This window comes from Semicossyphus pulcher, unplaced genomic scaffold, assembly GCF_022749685.1.
Source record: "Semicossyphus pulcher isolate SPU_LCO1_2020_fin unplaced genomic scaffold, fSemPul1.0.p SCAF_20, whole genome shotgun sequence".
Classification (NCBI taxonomy): Eukaryota; Metazoa; Chordata; class Actinopteri; order Labriformes; family Labridae; genus Semicossyphus; species Semicossyphus pulcher.
Window position 1 is genome coordinate 16,319,540 of NW_027211694.1, and position 20,757 is coordinate 16,340,296.

The 20,757-nt window shown below is 38.9% G+C and overlaps 3 protein-coding genes across 3 annotated transcripts; all 3 read left to right on the forward strand.

Annotated features, from left to right (window-relative positions):
- The first annotated feature begins 2,762 nt into the window (after positions 1–2,762).
- pwp1 (PWP1 homolog, endonuclein) lies at positions 2,763–8,205 on the forward strand. The gene is made up of 15 exons (XM_069671253.1): positions 2,763–2,914; positions 3,497–3,555; positions 3,711–3,886; positions 3,977–4,062; positions 4,173–4,269; positions 4,451–4,561; positions 4,676–4,806; positions 4,985–5,055; positions 5,164–5,260; positions 5,372–5,433; positions 5,981–6,092; positions 6,554–6,644; positions 7,086–7,207; positions 7,313–7,418; positions 7,586–8,205. The coding sequence occupies exons 1-15, from the start codon at positions 2,849–2,851 to the stop codon at positions 7,678–7,680; spliced, it is 1,482 nt and encodes a 493-aa protein (XP_069527354.1). The 5' UTR covers positions 2,763–2,848; the 3' UTR covers positions 7,681–8,205.
- Positions 8,206–8,595: 390 nt separating this feature from the next.
- mrpl42 (mitochondrial ribosomal protein L42) lies at positions 8,596–10,326 on the forward strand. The gene is made up of 5 exons (XM_069671475.1): positions 8,596–8,681; positions 9,193–9,256; positions 9,429–9,513; positions 9,792–9,952; positions 10,208–10,326. The coding sequence occupies exons 1-5, from the start codon at positions 8,603–8,605 to the stop codon at positions 10,251–10,253; spliced, it is 435 nt and encodes a 144-aa protein (XP_069527576.1). The 5' UTR covers positions 8,596–8,602; the 3' UTR covers positions 10,254–10,326.
- Positions 10,327–11,546: 1,220 nt separating this feature from the next.
- On the forward strand, positions 11,547–18,604 carry ube2nb (ubiquitin-conjugating enzyme E2Nb). The gene is made up of 4 exons (XM_069671018.1): positions 11,547–11,634; positions 12,931–13,177; positions 14,385–14,525; positions 16,389–18,604. The coding sequence occupies exons 1-4, from the start codon at positions 11,605–11,607 to the stop codon at positions 16,427–16,429; spliced, it is 459 nt and encodes a 152-aa protein (XP_069527119.1). The 5' UTR covers positions 11,547–11,604; the 3' UTR covers positions 16,430–18,604.
- Positions 18,605–20,757: the final 2,153 nt, after the last annotated feature.

The window sequence follows — 20,757 nt, forward strand, 5'->3', positions numbered from 1 at the left end:
TAAGTGTCGCAGTGTGAGAAAAAAAAAAACCTGTCCAAAAGAGAAAATTACACAGACCTCATAAACTTCTTGTAAAAATCAGTGTGTAAGAGGAAATTGACCCATTAAAATAATCAGAAATAAAATAAGTGGACGTTTTCTGGCAGGGGCAGTTTCAACTTTTTTATACATTTGTGTAGTATTATAAGTTCATTTTTTTAGTGCAATCCACAATGGGGGAGATTTGGCAAACCTAAATTTATGTATGTAAAACTTTGTCACGATGATCAAATTATTATCAAGGAATTCGATGTTCTTGTCTTTTAGGACGACTCCAAGTTGGATCCAAGTTGGATCATGTTGTAAGAGAACGTAACTTTGTACAATATGTTACTCGACCCACACAAGAACATGGACACACGTTAGACCTCGTTTTATCACATGACATGCCTATTTTAAATGTTCAGGTATGTGACGCAGTGTTCTCTGACCACATGCCTGTTTTATTTGATTTTAACTTGCCCTTTCATAGTTTTAAACCGTGTGCTTCTGTGCGCTACTGTCGCATGCTTAAACCTTCCACCGCTGCTCAGTTTTCCTCTGCATTTATCATTGCTAATCAGTTTGACACAATGCCCTCTGCCTACCTTGACACGGAAAAATTGACTACAACCTTTCTTTCCACCTGTTCCGGCACTCTTGACACTGTCGCCCCACAAAAAATGATGCGCCCCAGACCCAAATCTGAGCCTTGGCTCAATGATACCACCCGTGCGGCCAGGCGCGAGTGCAGGAGAGCTGAGGGCAGATGGATAAAAGATAGGCTTCATGTGTCTTATGAAATTCTAAAAGAAAGCTGGAGAAAATCTATTTTTCTGATATTATTTCCCAAAATCTTAATAAACCACGTGTTCTTTTTAAAACTATTGATTCGATTTTAAATGCCCCCCAATCCACCTGTCTGGAAGCTTCGTCACAAGTCTGTGAAGATTTTCTCTGCTTTTTTATTGATAAGGTTGTAACCATCAGAACTCATATCTCACCCCCCTCTTTTGAACCTTCCTTAGCCGTCACTTGCTCAACTGTTTTAAATCGGTTCGAGTGTGTGTCACTTTCATCTCTCGCAAAAATTGTCACTCAACTTAAACCCTCATCCTGTCCCACAGACATTGTTCCTCCTCACCTCTTTAAAGAGGTCTGGGAGACTATTGGACCTTGTGTCCAAAAAATTATTAATAGCAGTCTTGCTTCAGGGGTTGTCCCAACATATTTTAAAGAAGCAGTTGTGGAACCCCTATTGAAGAAGCCAAATCTGGACACTTCGGTTCTATCAAATTATAGACCTATCTCAAAGCTTCCTTTTATCTCTAAAATCTTAGAGAAAACTGTACTTGTACAACTACAGTCCTTTTTAGAAGTACATGGCATTCTTGAGATTTTTCAGTCTGGTTTTAAAGCTTTTCATAGCACTGAGTCTGCACTTTTAAGGGTTTTTAATGACCTTTTATTCATTACTGACTCCGGTGACTCTGCCTTTCTTATGCTTTTAGACCTTACTGCTGCTTTTGACACAGTTGACCACACAATTCTCAAATTGAGTGGTTCAGGTCTTACCTGTCCGAGAGATGCTTTTCAGTGAGTCTTGGTGACTCTGCATCGTCTTCTGCCACCCTATCTTGTGGAGTTCCCCAAGGCTCAATCCTTGGGCCCACCCTCTTCTCTTTATATATGCTCCCCCTTGGTTTAATTTTTAAAAAACATGGCATCTCTTACCATTTTTATGTGGACGACTGCCAAATCTACCTGCCGCTTAAGAGAAATGATAAGAGCTCCCTGATACCCCTACTAGAGTGTTTAAAGGACATCAAGGCATGGATGGCTTTTAACTTTTTAAACTTAAATGAAGACAAAACTGAGGTCATGGTGTTTGGACCCAGTCGAGGTTGTGATGTCCCTCCTCTAGACCTGGGCTCCCTGCAGTCATATGTAAAACCCATAGTCACAAACCTCGGCGTCAAAATGGACAGTGATTTTAAACTTGATAAACAGATAAACTCAGTAGTTAAAATGCTTTTCTAGTCTTTGCGACCACTCAAAGCTGCTTTTACACTACATATCACATTCACCCATTCACACACTGATGGCAGAGGCTGCTACATAAAGTGCCCAATTGTCAATCAGATACCACATTCATGCCTGTTGTCTATGCCACCAGGAGCAATTTGGGGTTCAGTGTCTTGCCCAAGGACACTTTGACATGTAGCCTGACGGAGCTGGGGATCGAACCTCCAACCACCCGATTGAAGGACGACCGACTCTGCCACTGAGCCACAGCCGCCCCAATCTTTTACTTTTTATGTATTTATTTTAACATTTGAATTTGACTTATTTGCTGTTTTTATCTGTTGTGCAGCACTTTGGTAACCTTGTTGTTTTTAAAATGTGCTATATAAATAAAGTGGATTGGATTGGATTGGAAAAGAAGAAGTCTATGTTTATGGACTTAAAAGTCAGCCAATCATGCACAGATTTCCATAAACGATGAGTTGTGTCACAAGCAAAGAACAGGTGTTCTGATGTTTCTAAATTTGTGTCGCATAGGTAGCAGTTTTCTACTTCAAATTTAAATCTTGCTTTGACGAATTTATTTAAGTGATATGTCAGCTGCACCAAATGGTTAACATCCAGCATTTATGATCAGGCAGATTTTTCAACACTCTATTGACGTCATCTAGATGCGACACAGGACCCGTTTTAGCTCACATGTACACAAGTACGCCCAATGTGTGCATGCCTGGGGTGAAGTAGTTCTGACAACCAATACGCGTTTATAGATTTTATTAAAAGAAAACCACACTTTTTCTCCAGAATGAGCTCACAGATTACTTGTGTCGGATGGGTGGGCAGAGGCGTTGCCAAGGGAACCCCGGACAAAGTAAGTGACATGTTCGGCTTGCTAACGTTAGCCGACCAACGGCTAATTTGTCAACATGGCATTTACACTATGCTACCATACTAACTGAAATGAAAGTTCCAAATTAAAATTATCTGTATTTAATATTTTCAGTGTGTAACTTTACTGTCAACACAAAACTGTCTGGTAAAATTATTTTACGGTTTTTGTTAGAAGTAGATGTTAGCTACTTCTGCTATAGCTAAGCGGCACACTTTGTAATACTGCTACTTTATCATAGTTTTAACGATCCCAGCATTAGAATAATTTTACATTTGATATGATTGAAAGTAGCATAAATTGGAAATCCGGATAAGGAACAAGTGGAAGTTTTTTGTGTTGTCAAATTAAGTAAATATGAAAATATTAGGAGTTTATTCTAAAGACAGTCAGCCTTTCAAAATAAAATTATTTATTATTATTATTATTCATTATTGATTTGACATTTTTTTTACCAAGTATTCCAAGGAGAAGGCACAGTCTCTTGCCCTTATTTCTTTTATCTGCTGAGTGTTTGAGATATGTGATAAACTTGTTTCTACCACTTTTTAAATTCCTTTACAGGTTGAGTTGAGCCAAGAGGAGCTACAGCGCATCATTACTGAAGCGAAAGAGGAGCTGGGGTAAGCTGTGCATCTCTTATCTCTTGGTTTACCAAATGTTACAAGTGTAACCATTGCCATTTTCCAGTCAGTGAGTGCTGAATAATAAATACAATATTACTCTTCTTCCCTGAAGCCAATGTCTTGTGTGTTTTTAATCTGCTCTGGTGAATTAGAGAACTGGCAGCCGAGGAAGAAGAAGAAGTAGAGGAGGATGAAGGTATTGCTTCTGATCCTCCTGATAGTAATACAGCAGACAATGCTGAAGCCCCAAATGATGGAAATGAAGAAAAGGAGGAAGATGACGAGCTAGCAGAGTACGGCTTGGATAAATATGACGAAGAGGATGCAGGTGAGGAAGTTTGGTGAATAGTAGTCTTAGTTACTTGCTTTTGTCTATTTAAATGTAGCTTAGACTGACACATCTACTGTCTTTTATTAGAGACCACTAATCTGGGCGACAGTCTGGCTGGGCTCACAGTGTTCTGCTCTAATGAGGAGGATCCTTACATCACCATCAAAGACACAGTGAGTGCCCCCAATGATTACATGCTTGCAAATGCAATATAGTCATACTTAAATAGTTATTTTGACTCATCACAGTAAAATTGCTCAGCTGTATTTTTTCCTCTTATTAGGACCAGTATGAACGAGACGACTTTCAAATCAAGCCCAGTGACAATCTCATCCTCAGTGGAAGGGCAGAGAAGGACTGCTGCAATTTGGAGATCCACAGTAAATATATATATCAACTGTTTAAGCTTAAAATAAAAGCTAAATAATAAACATGTGTTGATGTAAATGAAATAGATAGATGTGTTTATACATTGACTCCCTTCCACAAACATTAACTGCAATTTTTTTGTACCACAGAACTCTCAAACACATATTTAACTATTGATCTCTTGCTTTACAGTTTATAACTCAGAGGAGGACTCTATGTATGTTCATCATGATATCCTGCTGCCAGCTTACCCGCTGTGTATCGAGTGGTTAAACTTTGACCCCAATCCTGGAGAAGGACCAGGTGAGAAAATTCAGTTTTGATTAAAGCGCTATATTTCATCTTAGGCCAATACAACCCTTAGAAGTGTTACGTGTTTAATGTGTTTGTTCCTGACCTTGTCCTTCTTTACTACAGCTAACTATGCCGCCGTGGGCAACATGACTCCTCAGATAGATGTGTGGGACCTGGATGTGGTGGACTGTTTAGAGCCAGCCTTCTCCCTGGGGAGCAAAAAGGCCTCCAAGAAGAAGAAGAAGAGCAAGAAGGTAAGAGCGAGTGTGTTCTCATACTGTCCAACACAATCACCTTTACAGTGAGAGCAGGTCTACTCATTGATAAATTATATGTTTGTCCTGTTGGCCTTTCTATTTCTAGCCTGTTTAGAATCCCTGCTTTGTTAGCTACTATTAATACATTGCTGTCTGTTGCTGTCGTTGACATCAGGGGGCAGCAGCCGAGCCTGACGAGGGGCACACAGATGCCGTGTTGGATTTATCCTGGAACAAACTGCTCAGGTCTGTATTCTCAGGCTGTCGTTAGATTATGTACATCTATGCGTATGTGTACAGAAATCAAATGGATTTTTATACCATAACACAAGACAATGTTCTCTTCTTGTTCAGAAATGTGTTGGCCAGTGGATCAGCAGACGACACAGTCATCTTGTGGGATCTTACTCAGGGCAAGCCGGCCACCACTCTGCGCAGGCACACGGATAAGGTATAAAGCGAGAGAAAGATTGTGAATGTTATTCCAAGAATATATTTGGTGTCACATCCTCAGAATTTGGAGGCTCATGCTTCTGGATGAACCAAATGTGTTGTCTTTCAGGTCCAGACGTTAGCATTCCACCCATTTGAGGCTCAAACTCTGTTATCAGGCTCATATGACAAGTAAGTGTTATCTAGTTTTGTCTTTAGTTAGTATTGAATTTTGAATTTTTTTGAATTTTGAAAGTTTATTTTGAACAAAAAAAAGAAAGAAAAGAAAACAACAACACAGACAGTGAAAAGTTTGTTCAAAAAGGAGTGGGAAGAAGTCGAAACGTATCTAATCCCACCCCTTCTCCCTGCACAATTATTTATAAATCTATAAATCTATTCTTCCTTAGAAATACTACTATTGATAACGATCATAATAATAATAATAATAGTAATAATGAACATGATTTATACTAAATATACACCAATATATCATCTACATTTATAGAAAAGGACTAAGACAAAAGGACCTAACAATAACAAAACACAACATAAAAGAAAAGAACCAACTAATAATGACATAAATAAGTATAAAAAAAACAGAAATAATAATCAATAACATTAGTTTACAGACTGAGAAATAATAATCAATAACAGTAGCTTACAGACTGATGTGAAAGGAAGTAAACTGAAGATTTAAGAAATAAAATGTGATGTTTCTCCTTTTTTCTCCTTCCAGGACAGTGGTCCTGTATGACTGTCGCAGTCCAGACAACAGCTACCGGACCTGGAGGTTCAGTGGTCAGGTGGAGCGTCTGGTCTGGAACCACTTTTCACCGTGCAACTTCCTGGTGGGTGCTCAAATGCGTTGAAAATGCTCTTGAAAAAAACAGTTAACTGTGATTTTTTTCATAAATACTTACGACTTACTGTTACAAATACAGAACAATGGTGATCCTTTTATTAACAGGGGCAGTTATTATTCTCCAGCCTCTCAAATAATATGCAGAACTGGCAAATTATCTATAGCAGTGTAATGTGTGCCTTAATACTTCCTTGATCTGGTTCCTGCAGACCCGTGTTGCATAGTTTAATGTTCCATTAGTGCTGGTAAGAGGAGGAATAATCTATCATTCAAAAGTTAACCACATAAGAAACGCCTCCCACTCGTCACATTCCTTTTTAAGCTTGTTGTTTATGATGATTTGTAATACAGCTGCTGTGTATACTCTTTCGTAATTGTGCAATAAGATGTGTTTATCTATTTCTTTCACAAGCCTGTGGTTAACTTCAGTATGTGTTCATGTTTCAGGCCAGCACAGAGGATGGATTTGTCTACTGTCTGGACGCACGTTCAGATAAACCTGTTTTCACACTTAGGGCTCATGATGAAGAAGTTTCAGGTTGGTAGAAGTGTATGTGTGTGTACCATCAAAGTAGAAGGAAGAGTTCACCATCCAAAAAGAAAAGAATAACCGCTTGTTGAAATCATGGAGGAAAAATTGGCTAACATTATGCGTACACGCAGGGAAACTTGTCTGCGGTTTTCCACCATGTAATTTCCATGTGGTTGTTTTGTAAGTGTCCGATTTAGGTGTTGTAGTTCATAAAAGAGGGGTGTCCCTCAGACAGGGAGTGTACTCATGAAGGGATAGAATTTGGGCATCCCAAATAAAATATAAATCAGTTGAAAACATGTCTCCAAAAACTTGAATATAACTGCTAGTGACAAATTTTGATTGGCAGCTGAGCTACTTGCCTTCGTGCCATAAAGGTTTTGGTAATATATTTACCTCATGGTGGACCAAATGTGTTTACATCTAATTTCTTCAACTGTTCTGCAGGTTTGGACCTTAGCAGCCAGGTTAAAGGATGTCTGGTCACCTCGTCAGCAGACAAACATGTAAAGATTTGGGACATTTTGGGCAACAAACCCAACCTGGTGCACTCTCGGGATATGAAAATGGTAAGAAGTTACATAAACGGCCTTTCCTTATTCAGCCATGTGAAAGTCTTGAAGTTTGTGGTTGTTAAAGGAGTTACAACAGTGCACTTTCTCTTCTGTGAACAGGGCGTGCTGTTCTGTGCTTCATGTTGCCCTGATCTGCCCTTCGTCTATGCCTTTGGGGGACAGAGAGATGGCTTGCGCATTTGGGATATAAGTGATGTTGCAGCAGGTATGGTTAAATCTATATGTTCATTATTCCTTCCTTAAGTCTTAATACAACACACTTTTTGCTGTTTACTGTAAATAATTTCACACTTTATTCTTTGAAAAACATACCTGATCTTTATTCACAAAGTCATTTGTTAAATTTCACGTGTTGTGATGGTTTTCCTTTAGTGACTGAGGTGTTTGGCAGTCGAGAGCGCCTGGTGGTGAATACAGGATCACAGGCATCCAGTTCAGCAGCAACAGCAGAGATGGAAGTCTCCTAGTGACGCTCTGGAGGCATCACCAACCTGTAAAAATAAATAAACTGAGAATCTGAGGACATGTATATCTTGCTGCTCAGCTTGTGTTCCTCATTGTGCAGTTCTTGGGTAAAAGGATTGGACGAAACGAAGCTGCACTCGTGGAGGATTTGAAAGGGTGGCAGAATGAAAACGGACTAAAACACCTGAAAAACTTGTTTAGCTTGTCTTGCTGCAGATAACAACAGTGGCATTACACAATCAAAAGAGGTATGAAGAAGAGACAAGAAGTTTCCTATATTCATATAAGTGAATATTTCTAGGAATTTATTTTTTAATTTGTAGGTGGTGTTTATTTCTAAATGCAATGCGCTACTAAAACTATTTTCACAAAACAGTGTGTACTTTACATTGTGATATTTAATACCTGGGTTTCCTGGTAGTAATTAATGGTATAAGGATTCATTAAAAGAAGCCTGTGTACTTATATCTGGCCAAAGTATTGCGAAATGACTTGTTAACATGCTGTATCTGCAATAAATACATACAGTTTATGACGTGAATCTTCTTGTTTTTTGGAGTCTGTAACCCTCAGATGCACTGCACCTTTTAAAGTTGTTGTGTGTTTTGTCAAAAGGGAAGCTGATATGGAAATGTATGCCATTTGGATTTTTGCCATCTCAAGCTATATAACCTAATACAAAAACAGGCCTTTGGGCAGGGAGTTTAAATATGTAACTATTAAAATTAGAAACAATATTAGTGGACCAGCCCAGACAGTTTCCAGCCCTGTTCATCAGTTGTTAGAAACTTATGTAGAATAGGCTTGGATTCGCTCTATTTCACATGTCTGTGCCGGTCTCGTCATAGCGGAACAAAATCTAAGAAGTGAGGGCCAACACGGAACCATATAAGTGATGCACACCCCACAAAAACTGAACTGAGCATGGCGTCGGGTCACTTGTGCAAGCTACACAGTTTACTAACGCGGCTTTCCAGCGGGGTGACACTACGATGTGCACAAAGTAAGTTGATTGATATATATTTTAGAAAAGTAATTGTTGGAGGTCGTGCTGGTTTTCCGTTTATAACCGTTAACCAAACGTTGTTGGGAGAAAAAGCTAACAGAGGCTAACCTTGAGAAAGCATTCGGATTAAGCTAGCATTAATTATGTTTCTGCTGTCACAACTGTAGTTCTTATTAAAAATATGATAGGAAGTCTCTATTTACAGTAAACAGTGTAGTAACAGAGTAGCGTAATATCCTATTTAATAATCGAAATAACTTGAAAACATGATTGCACACAGCTACTTTCAGAACCCACTTATAATGAGCAACCCACTATTTGTTAGCAGGTGTCATAACTTATTGGTCCTCCTGTAAGTTGACTCTGTAACGTATCATTAATGGTGGTCTGCAGTGGATTTATGCTTTAAATGTGATGCATTATATCCAGCTAAGATGTTAAGTTGTCCTTCTGATTAGTTTAGTTACATGATATGTGTGTGTCTCACCTGTTTGGTTTTCTTTTGCAGCGTGTTTGGTGCCATTGCGACAGAAGTCCAGTATCAGTGGTCCTTCACTTGATAACCCTAACTGGTATGAGATGACTTCTAGTCCAAAATGATTAAAAAAGCACCAATATTGGGTCTAGCCATGACACGAAACTGCAGTTCATTAATCAATTTTGAAATACAGCACGTTCCTTCACATGATAGCTTTTTTAATTTAAAACATCATGACCAATAACTGTACATTTTCTTGCATACAGCAATGTGGAAATTGGCGTCACTTCAGATGGGAAAACCGTAGTGTGTTACCATCCCGCTGTCGACATTCCCTATGAGCTCACCCAGGTAAGAGAAGGCTTTTTTTGCTACATAAATATCAATGCGTCAGTAATAATATTACATAAACTATAACCAATGATCTCATAGGTTAGGACTTTATGAAGTGAGAGAAATCAGAGGCTGCAGGTTTCAGATGAATCCTGCACTTCTGTCCACTGGTGTCTGATAATGCATTCAATGATTTTTACTAATAAGCTAGAAAGATTTTTCAAGGATTACATGAAATGAATATATGTATTTGTTTTAAATGTTTACAAGTTGTTCATGATCGTAAATCTTTGCAGCCTATTGAACGACCAGACCCCCTGACCAACCCAGCTGAGACCCACGACCAGGTTTTAAAAGCCCACCTTAGCAAGGAGATTCTGAAGGAAAAGGGGCCCACTATAGAGGAGCTGAGCAAGATGTTTTACACCACCAAACACCGCTGGTATCCAGTAGGACAGTAAGTACACACTGCCTTTACACTTTTGTTAGAAAGGCTTGATTTACGATTCAGAGATTGTTAGGATATTTTTCATGTTTGGGATCTTCAGATTACTTTTAGTTTAGCAAAGTGCTCAGTTGATTTAATGTAGCTGCTGTAGTTGATGAGGTATTGTAGAAAGTTCTTCCACTGCAGCATTAATGTGTGTACCTACAGTATATGTCACTGTAAAGTATGAGAGCTGAAACTAAACATATCATTCATTGTTCACAGGTACCACATGAGACGCAGAAAGAAGGATCCCCCAAAGGACAGATAATTTAAGCTTTAAAACTGCAAATGATGTGTGTTTTTGTTGTGACAATGATGTTAAATAAACTGTAAAATATGAAGTCAGTCGTGATGAGGCTTTTTAATACTCTATAGAAACTGTCTAGATGTACTGAACCACATTTTAGGGCCTGTTCTATTGTAATCTTATTTTATGGATTGTACCTTGAAAATGCAAATTGTTTTGATTCTTAAAGCTTTATGCAAAACAGGAATGATTCCATATACATCCTTGTGTTTGCCATAATCTATATCATGATCACCTTTTAACGTTGTCAGTGGCCTATCCTTTGGTTTTTGTATCGAAACTTATCACTGGTAAGATTTTATATACGATTTTACTTGGTTTTGTTTACAGTCTTTACTACTTTTTTAATGTTGCAATAGAAATGAAACCTGCATCCAAAAGAGCAATGGACCAGTAATAAATGTCAGCCATCAGCACAGCTTAAATGCATTATTATTAATTTATCATGTATTCAAAATAAAAGCCTCTTTCTTGGATACCAAGAAACCACCAGTTTAGCCGCACTTATGTGCCACAAGATTTGGACACTTACACAGAGGTTTTACTGTGCTTGCAAGAAGAACTGCTCCTTCATGGAGTAGCCAAGGTCCATGAAAGTGTACTGTGAAAACGGGGGTGCAAGTCACTTCACAGTAAAAGCTTTTTTAGCAAAGGAACCTCAATGACGTGGACCTTAAACTGAACAGGGATTCACTCGCTCTTGTCCAGAGTGATACATTTTATATGGCCTTTCAAAGCTTCACTTATAGACTAATATCTTACCTAAGAATCTAAGAAGTCTTTTTGTAAGACACCTTTATCGTTTTAATTTTCTATTTATCATAAAGATGTTACACAGTTTATATTTTAGGTGCAATCAAATGGCATAAAAGAAAATAATAAACTTAAAATAAAGTAAAAGCAGATAAATTAGTGTTATGCAATGATAACAATTAACTTTGTATACCCTTTTTTATTGTATTTTCAGACTTTATTAAGACTTGAATTACAAATGGAAATGCATGCTTTATTCTAGTAAAATAGCATTTAATATAACAATAAAATCATTTGGATGGCTTTCATATTTAAGTATAGCATTCTGAACAGAAGGCTTGTTGAAAATTATCCCCAACATCTGACCGAAATTAAGCAGTAAAGAGAAAACTGCCATTTATAATTGTACTCGGACCATCTTGAGCACGAGCATAGTTTTGACGTCATCTGAAGCCACCGGAAGAGCGAGATATGTGTCCCCGCCCCGCCCCGGCAGCTCAGTCAATCCAACCTTAGGAGAAGGCGAGTCCACGGCTAAAAATATAATAGCTAACACAAGATGGCCGGTTTGCCTCGTAGGATTGTAAAGGTACACTTTGCTCCGGACACTGTATATATGTCTTAATGAGCCTGTTTTTGATTAACTGAAAGAATATACGGTGGGAATAGTGACGTAATAACTCTTCCACCTAACGTTAGAGCGGCTAACACGATTAGCTCTTATCAAGCTAGCTCGCTGGTTCGTTGGTGTTTTGTTTTCTATTTCCGTTTTCTACAATTCGCTCTTATGTGTTGCATTTTTATGTTTACATCTGTTGTTATACTAACATTGTAGTTTCAAAGCACTGGGTTGCTAATTTGTGGAATGAATCCACACATTTTGACAATTTGTCCGAGCTGCCAGATGAATGAGTTCGCTAAAGAAGCTAGGCTAGCAACTGTAGCTTTGGTGTTTGGTAACAACACATGTCTGCCGCTTGTGTCAGACGTTCTCCTTGTGGTGTCAAAACATTTAAATTCCCAGAGTTAATCGAAAATAATAGTATTGCTTATACGTCTGAAATTTAAGGAAAAACTAGGCATACATTTCGGGCCTGTTGCGCTGCGGTCTCCTCCCTCAGCCTCACCGCAGCTTCACGGGGCCAGGCCCAGCAGTGCGCGCGAGCAGCCTTTTCCGCCACATCTAGCAGCTTTTTATTGAAACAGGTTTTCAACACGGCCAAGCTGTCATTGTGGAAACCTGTTATGTTTCTTTTTTTGTCCTCACAAAAATAATCAACGGTATTTACAACAGGCGTAAACCAGTTTTCTTCCTGTTGACTGCAGATGTTAGAGCACCTGCTTGACTAAATGCAGAAATATGACAACAATGTTCCACTTCCTCCTTTTGATTTCCGTTGTCGATGGTCTTTTAATGGGGCAAAACACGTAATTCATTTTACAGTGAAATTATGCAACTTTACTTTATACACACCAGGTGCAATGTACTTATTAGTTTGCAGAATGTGTAATTCAGTGGATCATAATGTAGCTGAAACACTTCATTCATCAAGTAGTTGAGAATGATAAATTAAATTGTATCTTTTTTTGAATCACAAATGTATTTGAGTAAAAATGCTTGAAATTCAGTTACGGTCTCTAAATTAACTGGTTGGTTAGCCTTGTGTCATAGAAAACAGATAGGCCATTCTTTCATGTTGGATTTAGGATAAAACAAGCATTTTGAAGCACTAACTTTTAGCTTTTGGAAATAAGGTGGATATTTCTTATTGTTATCTGACATTTTGGATACCAAACATTTTGTTGATGTAACTTACACCAGTGTTTCAACTTAGAAAAATCACTTACAGTGTTATTATGTATTCCCCATTCTGACCACACTCAGGAGACACAGCGGTTGATTGCAGAGCCTGTTCCAGGGATCACGGCTACACCTGATGAAGAAAATGCACGTTACTTCCATGTGGTCATTGCAGGGCCTCAAGACTCTCCTTTTGAAGGAGGCACATTTAAACTTGAACTATTTCTTCCAGAAGAGTATCCCATGGCAGCTCCCAAAGTGCGATTCATGACCAAAATCTACCACCCCAATGTTGACAAACTGGGAAGAATATGTTTAGACATTTTGAAAGGTAAGAAAACATGCTGGTAACAATTCATTTGAGACAGTTATTGTGATGTACTTTATTTTTTGTAATTTTCTTGGAGTAGTCGACGCAGGACCACACTCCCTCCATATGGCGTTATTTTGGTTGCATGCAAACCTTAAAGTTCGCCAAAAATTAGCACTGTCTCTTTAAGAAACGCACAAATAATGTTGCTTGTCTGCTGTTCTGTGCTGAACATATACCACTCAAATAGCATAAAGTATTTTCACAGTGTTTTGATGATTTATAGCTCTCACAGCTACCCTTTTTTTCTAAAAACTTATCGGCAGCCAAAGAAGCGACTGCCTATAAGGTAATTAGTGAGCCCACAGGAGCTGCAGATAAAAATGGTGCAGAGCTCTGAACCTAGTTGTTGTTTCTCAGTGTCCTTGGTAGTATTTTCACCTCTTTCATATTACAGAGTCATTTGATTCAGTGTTATAAAAATATGTCCTAAACCATTGAGTCAAGTCAGATGGGGATAAAGCTCTACTTAAATTGTGACACAATTAAATATGGCTTTAGGTTGAAGAGTTTGCCAAAGAAACTTAGCTAAGGCAGTAATAATTAACCATCAAATACAGTAGTTGATAATTGCTGCCCTGCCTGACTGACACCGACAAAGCGCCAAATTACACATTACCACAAAAGCAGAGTGAGGAATCCAAGGACAGATTAATTGTTGCATTCGAAATGTGGAAACATTTTTATAACATGAAATGGCTTAAAATCAGATTGTTTTATTTGCAGAAAGCAGATGTGATTACAAGCATTAAATCAAGTCTTGAGGTAAACAACTTAAGCTCATGTTTATTGGCAAGAGCAAACCAGACTACAGCAGAGGTGTTGCCAAACTTGCTACGGTTTTTAAAAAGAAAATACTGCAACAGAGTGATTTGTCGACACGCTGATCTGGAACTGCACTTAAATTTTGTCATTAGCTTATGTTTTATTGTTTTTAATTCCTTCAAACAGAGTTGTTATCCATTATTAGGAAGCATAAGGAAACATTTAAACTCATCCATGATTGTTACTGCTCTTTTTTTGCCTTATTATTATTGTTATTAATATCTATACCCATTAAAACTAATGCTGTGTCACTGTGAAGTCTTCCCCATTTTGCAGTTTCACCCTTTTTAAACTGTAATTTTTCTCTTTCTCTGCATCTGTTTCTGAACTTTCCATCTTGCAGATAAGTGGTCTCCAGCCTTGCAGATCCGTACAGTGTTGCTATCTATTCAGGCGTTATTAAGTGCTCCTAATCCAGACGACCCTCTGGCAAACGATGTTGCAGAGCAGTGGAAGAAAAACGAAAGCCATGCCATCGAGACAGGTGAGGGTTTAATTCATACTTTTTTCTCCAGTTACATCTCATTTACATATATTTCCAGTTTGAAAAATGCTTTGTTTGATCTGAAATCTTTAGCTTGTGGTTCATGATGGGAGTATTGAGTGTCCCTTAAATAGAGTGTTAATAAAAGGCCAATTTAGTCTGTAAATCAGGCACAGCAATAGCATATGCATGTAGTTGTCCCTAATAATCCATCCTAAGGCCCTGTGTCCACATAGTGCCCCTTTCTGGCAGAAGAGCGCTGGGATGAAGCACTTGTAGAGTGAGAGAAAAAACTCACGTGGTTTTAGTTTCTGTGACCACAATACGTTTAACTTACTACGCAGCTAACAGCAAGTGTAGGTCGATAAAAGCACAACACTTGCCAGCAACATTTAGCGCTCGGCCGATCTGCATCCACAAATGGGCTTTTCGGTCTCTATCTTGCTCTGGGTAACGGCCAAAACAAGTTGCTCCTCTGTGTTTGATGGTAACCAGGGTGACGAGTGGGACCCCATCTGATTGGTTGGTTGAAAAAAGCAGCGGTGACAGCACCAGCGCATTTCCTAAAAGTTCAGAGATTTTCAGCTTGAAGGGCTCGAAGCGGCCACATAAAAAGGCGGAGTGCTCTGTAAAAAGACACTGGGTGCAGCGCTTCTTCTCTAGACAGCTGCATGCGCTCTGTCCTCGTTGGAATCAGTTGGAAAAAAGACGCTGGCACTCAGAAAAAGGCCACATGTGGACACAGGGCCCAACATGAATGTTTTTCAATCAAACCTTATCTAAATGTATTATGTGACTTTTATGTACATCAGAAAAGACACTTAAAGAATGCTACAGTGTTGCTGTGTGTTCAAGAGCAAGTCTAATTGCAGTATTTAGGAAAGAATTATGCATTAATCAGGGATTGTTTTAAATTACACAATACTAAAAAACACTAGTCAAATATGTTCAACGCATTCCCTCAGGGGTCCCAGTGATGAAAAACTTTAGTTTGACTTGGTGTCCAGAACCCAAAGTCTGTCAACTAATACAGCAAATGCCTTAAATGAATGGGTATTGAATTTTTGTTGTGACAAGGCAAGAAATTGAAATATTTAATCTTGAGCTTGGGAAAACTATTTCAACTTAATAATTGGCAGCATGGTAATGAATGTAATCCTCAGTTTCTTGCAAAACTTTGGCTTGTTTCCTGACAAACTTTCTATCAGCTGATCCAAAAAAAAGCTAAAGCTATTAGCTAAGTTAAAGCTAAAGCTATTTCTTCCTGTTCTTGAGTACCGTAATACCCAGAATATAAGACGCACTCTGTTTTCTATAGCTATTTATTAATATAAAATGTGTTTACAAGTTATATCAACACTATTGCAATTTATTTCATTTAAAACACATTCAAATTGTAGCGTACCATCTTTTTGTGCCGTGTCGAGTTAGCAGCCCTGCTAGCTACCAGTGCATCAGTTGAGCTCAGCCTATGGTAACATTGATAGTTGTGAGGGTAGCGGCTGCAATGGTAATCATGACGCCGCATGTCCGTGACGAAGCTTTAGCTAGAGTATAACGGCATCGTCTGGGTGAAATACTGTAACACAATAAAATACCTGTCTCTGCATTTTATACTAGTATATTGGTCGCACCGGTACATAGGACACAACCCACTTTTTAGATTAAAAATGTGTCTTATACACAGAATTTTAAGGTGATTAACTTTTTTTTTTATTCTTATTTGGAAATCTTGGGGCATTCCAGTTACCTAACCTGTTGTTATGGCAGCTTGTCTGTATCTGTGTACACTCTGCAACACTTTCTTTCATCGCAGTCCTGCTCAGTATCACCCCTCTCACCATGCTTATCTCTCTCCCACAGCCCGATCATGGACCAGGAACTACGCGGGCAAGAGCGATTAAAGAAGAGAGACGAGGCGATTGAATGTGATCCACAAAATGTACTTCTATTCTGTCAACATTTGAAATTTAACGGACACACAAAAAAAGAGAAAAAAAAATAAGATTATAAGTCCAAAAGCTATTTGAAAGACGAGAATTACTGCTGCAGACCTCTGGGTGACTTATTTTCCTCTCTAAGACGCGTTAAGTGTGTGTTAGCTTTTTTTTTTTTTCCCGTGTTGCTATTTAAATGCATGGACTCAGAATGACACCCTCCCCACTACAGTCTTAAAAATAACATGCAATATGTTGTCCTGACTCGGGCACAAACTGGTACGTCTGCAAGATGTTCATTCATGCATTAAAGCTGTTCTTCTTTTAACACATGCATTTTTTTGTCAACACATCTGTATGTCTTTTGTGAGAGATGACTTGGGTTATTTCATCACGTCGGGAGTGTACAGCATGATTTTCTACCCACTTTAAGTGAGGGAATATGAATGATGAAGTTTCTCTTTACTCTCTTTAGGGAATACGATGAGTTTTTGGAGAGTAGTCCTTACAGTCGACAAGGAGGTTAGTTGGATTCCCACTCCTGTGTCTCTTCATACAAACACATCACAAGACTGAACTGGTGGTGTTTACTTGTTACTGTTAAGCACATGGGGCACTTAATATGGAGCACGGAGGTGAAACACATTATCACAGCAATGACAGCCTTGTTTGTAAAACTGCACTTGAAAGTGAGTTAAAGGGTTAAATAGACTTTCTAAAACTGTTCTTCAATCCCACATTAGCATTTCAGAAAACGCTCTGTAGCTGCAGTGCAAAATTATTTTTAAGAAGCTGTGATGAGATGCTGAAAAAACAGGCAAAACCGCTTCATCGCCTGGTAAATGAAGGGTTTTCCATCATTTTTACTGTTAAACAAACTTAAAGAAGCTGCAGAGGTTGATGCGATGTTTGCCAGTGGAGTAACCCAACTTCTGAATAGCCACGGCTAACATAAAAAAGCATTTAGTCCTTGGTTAGCTGATTTAATATAAACTTAATTGTCTATGATTGACAGATAAGACAGGCCAGCATGCATTTAGAAGCCGGGACTTTGTATCTCTGAGTCCAAAATCTGCCGGTTTAATGTCGTTTTCTGACCCTGTCAAAGTAAAAGTTTCCCAACTTCAGCCTCTGAAACTGTGGATTTAATGTTTGTTTCATCCACTGTTGCAGTAAAAAAAAATTCTTTCAAACCCCGTTGGACAGTTTGGGGAGGGTGAGCAGATTACGTCCACATGCTAATAAAAAAAGCCGTTCCGAACACATTCAGAAAGGTAGAAGACTTCTGAATGTCGTCGCAGACTGCTGTTGAAAATGTGCTTTTTTTTTAAAGGGTGTCGGACGCTGAGCCGTTTCTGTTTTTATGTTCCTTTTTTAACTGTCTGTCCATGCTATCTGTGTTGCCTGTTCTCTATTTTATTTTCAGTGTAAGAGGCATGTACCATAATCAAACCAATATCAGGACAGTGGAAACGGCTGTTTGTGAGTTGAGCTGAGTTGTCAAGTTTTTTTCACCGTAATTTTTTGCTCCTTCTATGATACTTATCTGTGACGGTTATGCAAGTGAGTGTACTAGATTGAGCGCTGTGATAGCAGGAAAAGTGATGTTACAAATAAAGTATTCAAGATCCTTATCGTGCTATCACAACTCTTCTGTTGGACACGTGAAATCTTACGTTGAATATTAGATTGGGATTTGGAACATCAGATTTAGAAGCTCACTGGAGGAAGGACTGTGATGGTATCTCGTAGTGAAACTGTTTTGGTACAGCCTTTTGTTTTGGTTGCTCTTCATTGGATTACCGCAGGCTTGGTTTTTGCTTAATTTGTTTGTGTCTTGATCTCACCCAGAGTTATTAACCAACTTGTTTCTGCTACATTTACTGAAGTCTGGAAGACAGAGCACAGCTTAAAACCTGGTTAATTTATTGTTTCCCCTGTGGGACAGCTATCGAAAAAAAAATCAAGAAACAGTCACTCACTGGATTTTTGAGGCATCTAGATCAAAAGATTGAGACATCAAACTCTGATGAATCTGCTCCCCATGTGTAATAAAAGAAGAGTTCTGTCGGTAATTTCAGTACATTTGCATACATGGCTCTTCAAATACTCTGTAAATAAACTGAGTTGAGTAAGTAAGTAGAGGCTCGTCTGGTTTATGTTGTGTTTGGGTTTGAGGTGATCCCTTAAAGGAGAATATTAAAGGTCAATATTAAATTGGGTCTTGGGTGGTGTTCAATAGAATCTTAATCAGAGCAAGCACATGCAAATGTTGCACAGATCAAGTTGCGAAGCATCCGTGAGACAGCTGAGCACACTTCGCTCACACTTGGCTTACTACATTGCAACTTCGGTGGAAGTAGGTCCCATTATTTTCAGCTGAGGGAAACATTTATGCTTTAACAGTAGTGAGTCAAACGATGTACTGTATAGTGCTGTTTATTCCTTATTTTTCCATTATCCTACTATAATCATAATACTGTGCTGTTTTTTCATCTCAATATTAGGGTTGTTAAATGACATGTGGCATGGACGACTGTCACTTGTTATGTCGTTATTTTCGACGTTTCGACGTATTGTCGTTAAGATGAGCCTTTGAAATACACAAGTCCAAATGGAAATACATGCAAAATACATAAAAACACAAAACCCCACAAGAAATGCCTATACAATTCTGCAGCCAAAACCAACAAGAAATACAAACAAATCTCCACAAAAAAAATACAAACAAAACATAAGAAATACAAATAAAACTCCACAAAGAATACAAACAAAACTACAAGAAATACACTGAACAAAAATATAAATGCAACACTTTTGTTTTTGCTCCCATTTTTCATCAGCTGAATTTAAAGATCTAGGACTTTTTCTATGTACACAAAAGGCCTATTTCTCTCAAATATTGTTCACAAGTTTGTCTAAATCTGTGTTAGTGAGCACTTCTCCTTTGCTAAGATAATCCATCCACCTCACAGGTGTGGCATATCAAGATGCTGATTAGACAGCATGCTTACTGCACAGGTGTGCCTTAGGCTGGCCACAATAAAAGGCCACTCTAAAATGTGCAGTTTTATCACAGCACAATGCCACAGATGTCCCAAGTTTAGAGGGAGCGTGCAATTGGCATGCTGACTGCAGGAATGTCCGTGAATTGAATGTTCATTTCTCTACCATTAGCTGTCTCCAAAGGTGTTTCAGAGAATTTGGCAATACATCCAACCGGCCTCACAACTGCAGACCACGTGTAACCACACCAGCCCAGGACCTCCACATCCAGCATCTTCACCTCCAAGATCGTCTGAGACCAGCCACCCAGACAGCTGCTGCAACAATCGGTTCGCATAACCAAAAAATTTCTGCACAAACTGTCAGAAACCGTCTCAGGGAAGCTCATCTCTGGCGTCTGGCACTTTGGAGAGGTGTTCTCTTCACGGATGAATCCCGGTTTTCACTGTACAGGGCAGATGGCAGACAGCGTGTATGGCGTTGTGTGGGTGAGCGGTTTGCTGATGTCAACGTTGTGAATCGAGTGGCCCATGGTGGTGGTGGGGTTAAGGTATGGGCAGGCGTATGTTATGGACAACGAACACAGGTGCATTTTATTGATGGCATTTTGAATGCACAGAGATACTGTGACAAGATCCTGAGGCCCGTTGTTGTGCCATTCATCCACAACCATCACCTCATGTTGCAGCATGATAATGCACGGCCCCATGTTGTAAGGATCTGCACACAATTCCTGGAAGCTGAAAACATCCCAGTTCTTGCATGGCCAGCATACTCACCGGACATGTCACCCATTGAGCATGTTTGGGATGCTCTGGATCGACATATACGACAGCGTATTCCAGTTCCTGCCAATATCCAGCAACTTGGCACAGCCATTGAAGAGGAGTGGACCAACATTCCACAGGCCACAATCAACACTATGCGAAGGAGATGTGTTGCACTGTGTGAGGCAAATGGTGGTCACACCAGATACTGACTGGTTTTCTGACCCCCCCAATACAGTAAAACTGCACATTTTAGAGTGGGCTTTTAGTGGCCAGCATAAGGCACACCATATTGAGAAGTATCCGCAAAAAATAAAAAACAAGAACTACAAACAAATGTCCACAAGAAATACATACAAAATCCATCAAGAAATACAAACAAAACACAAGAAATATAAACCAAACTCCTCAAGAAATACAGAATTTGCACTCAAATCACAAAACATACAAACAAAACTAAAAGAAATACTAACAAAATTTGGCAAGAAATACAAAAAAAAGACACAAAAAATACAAATAAAA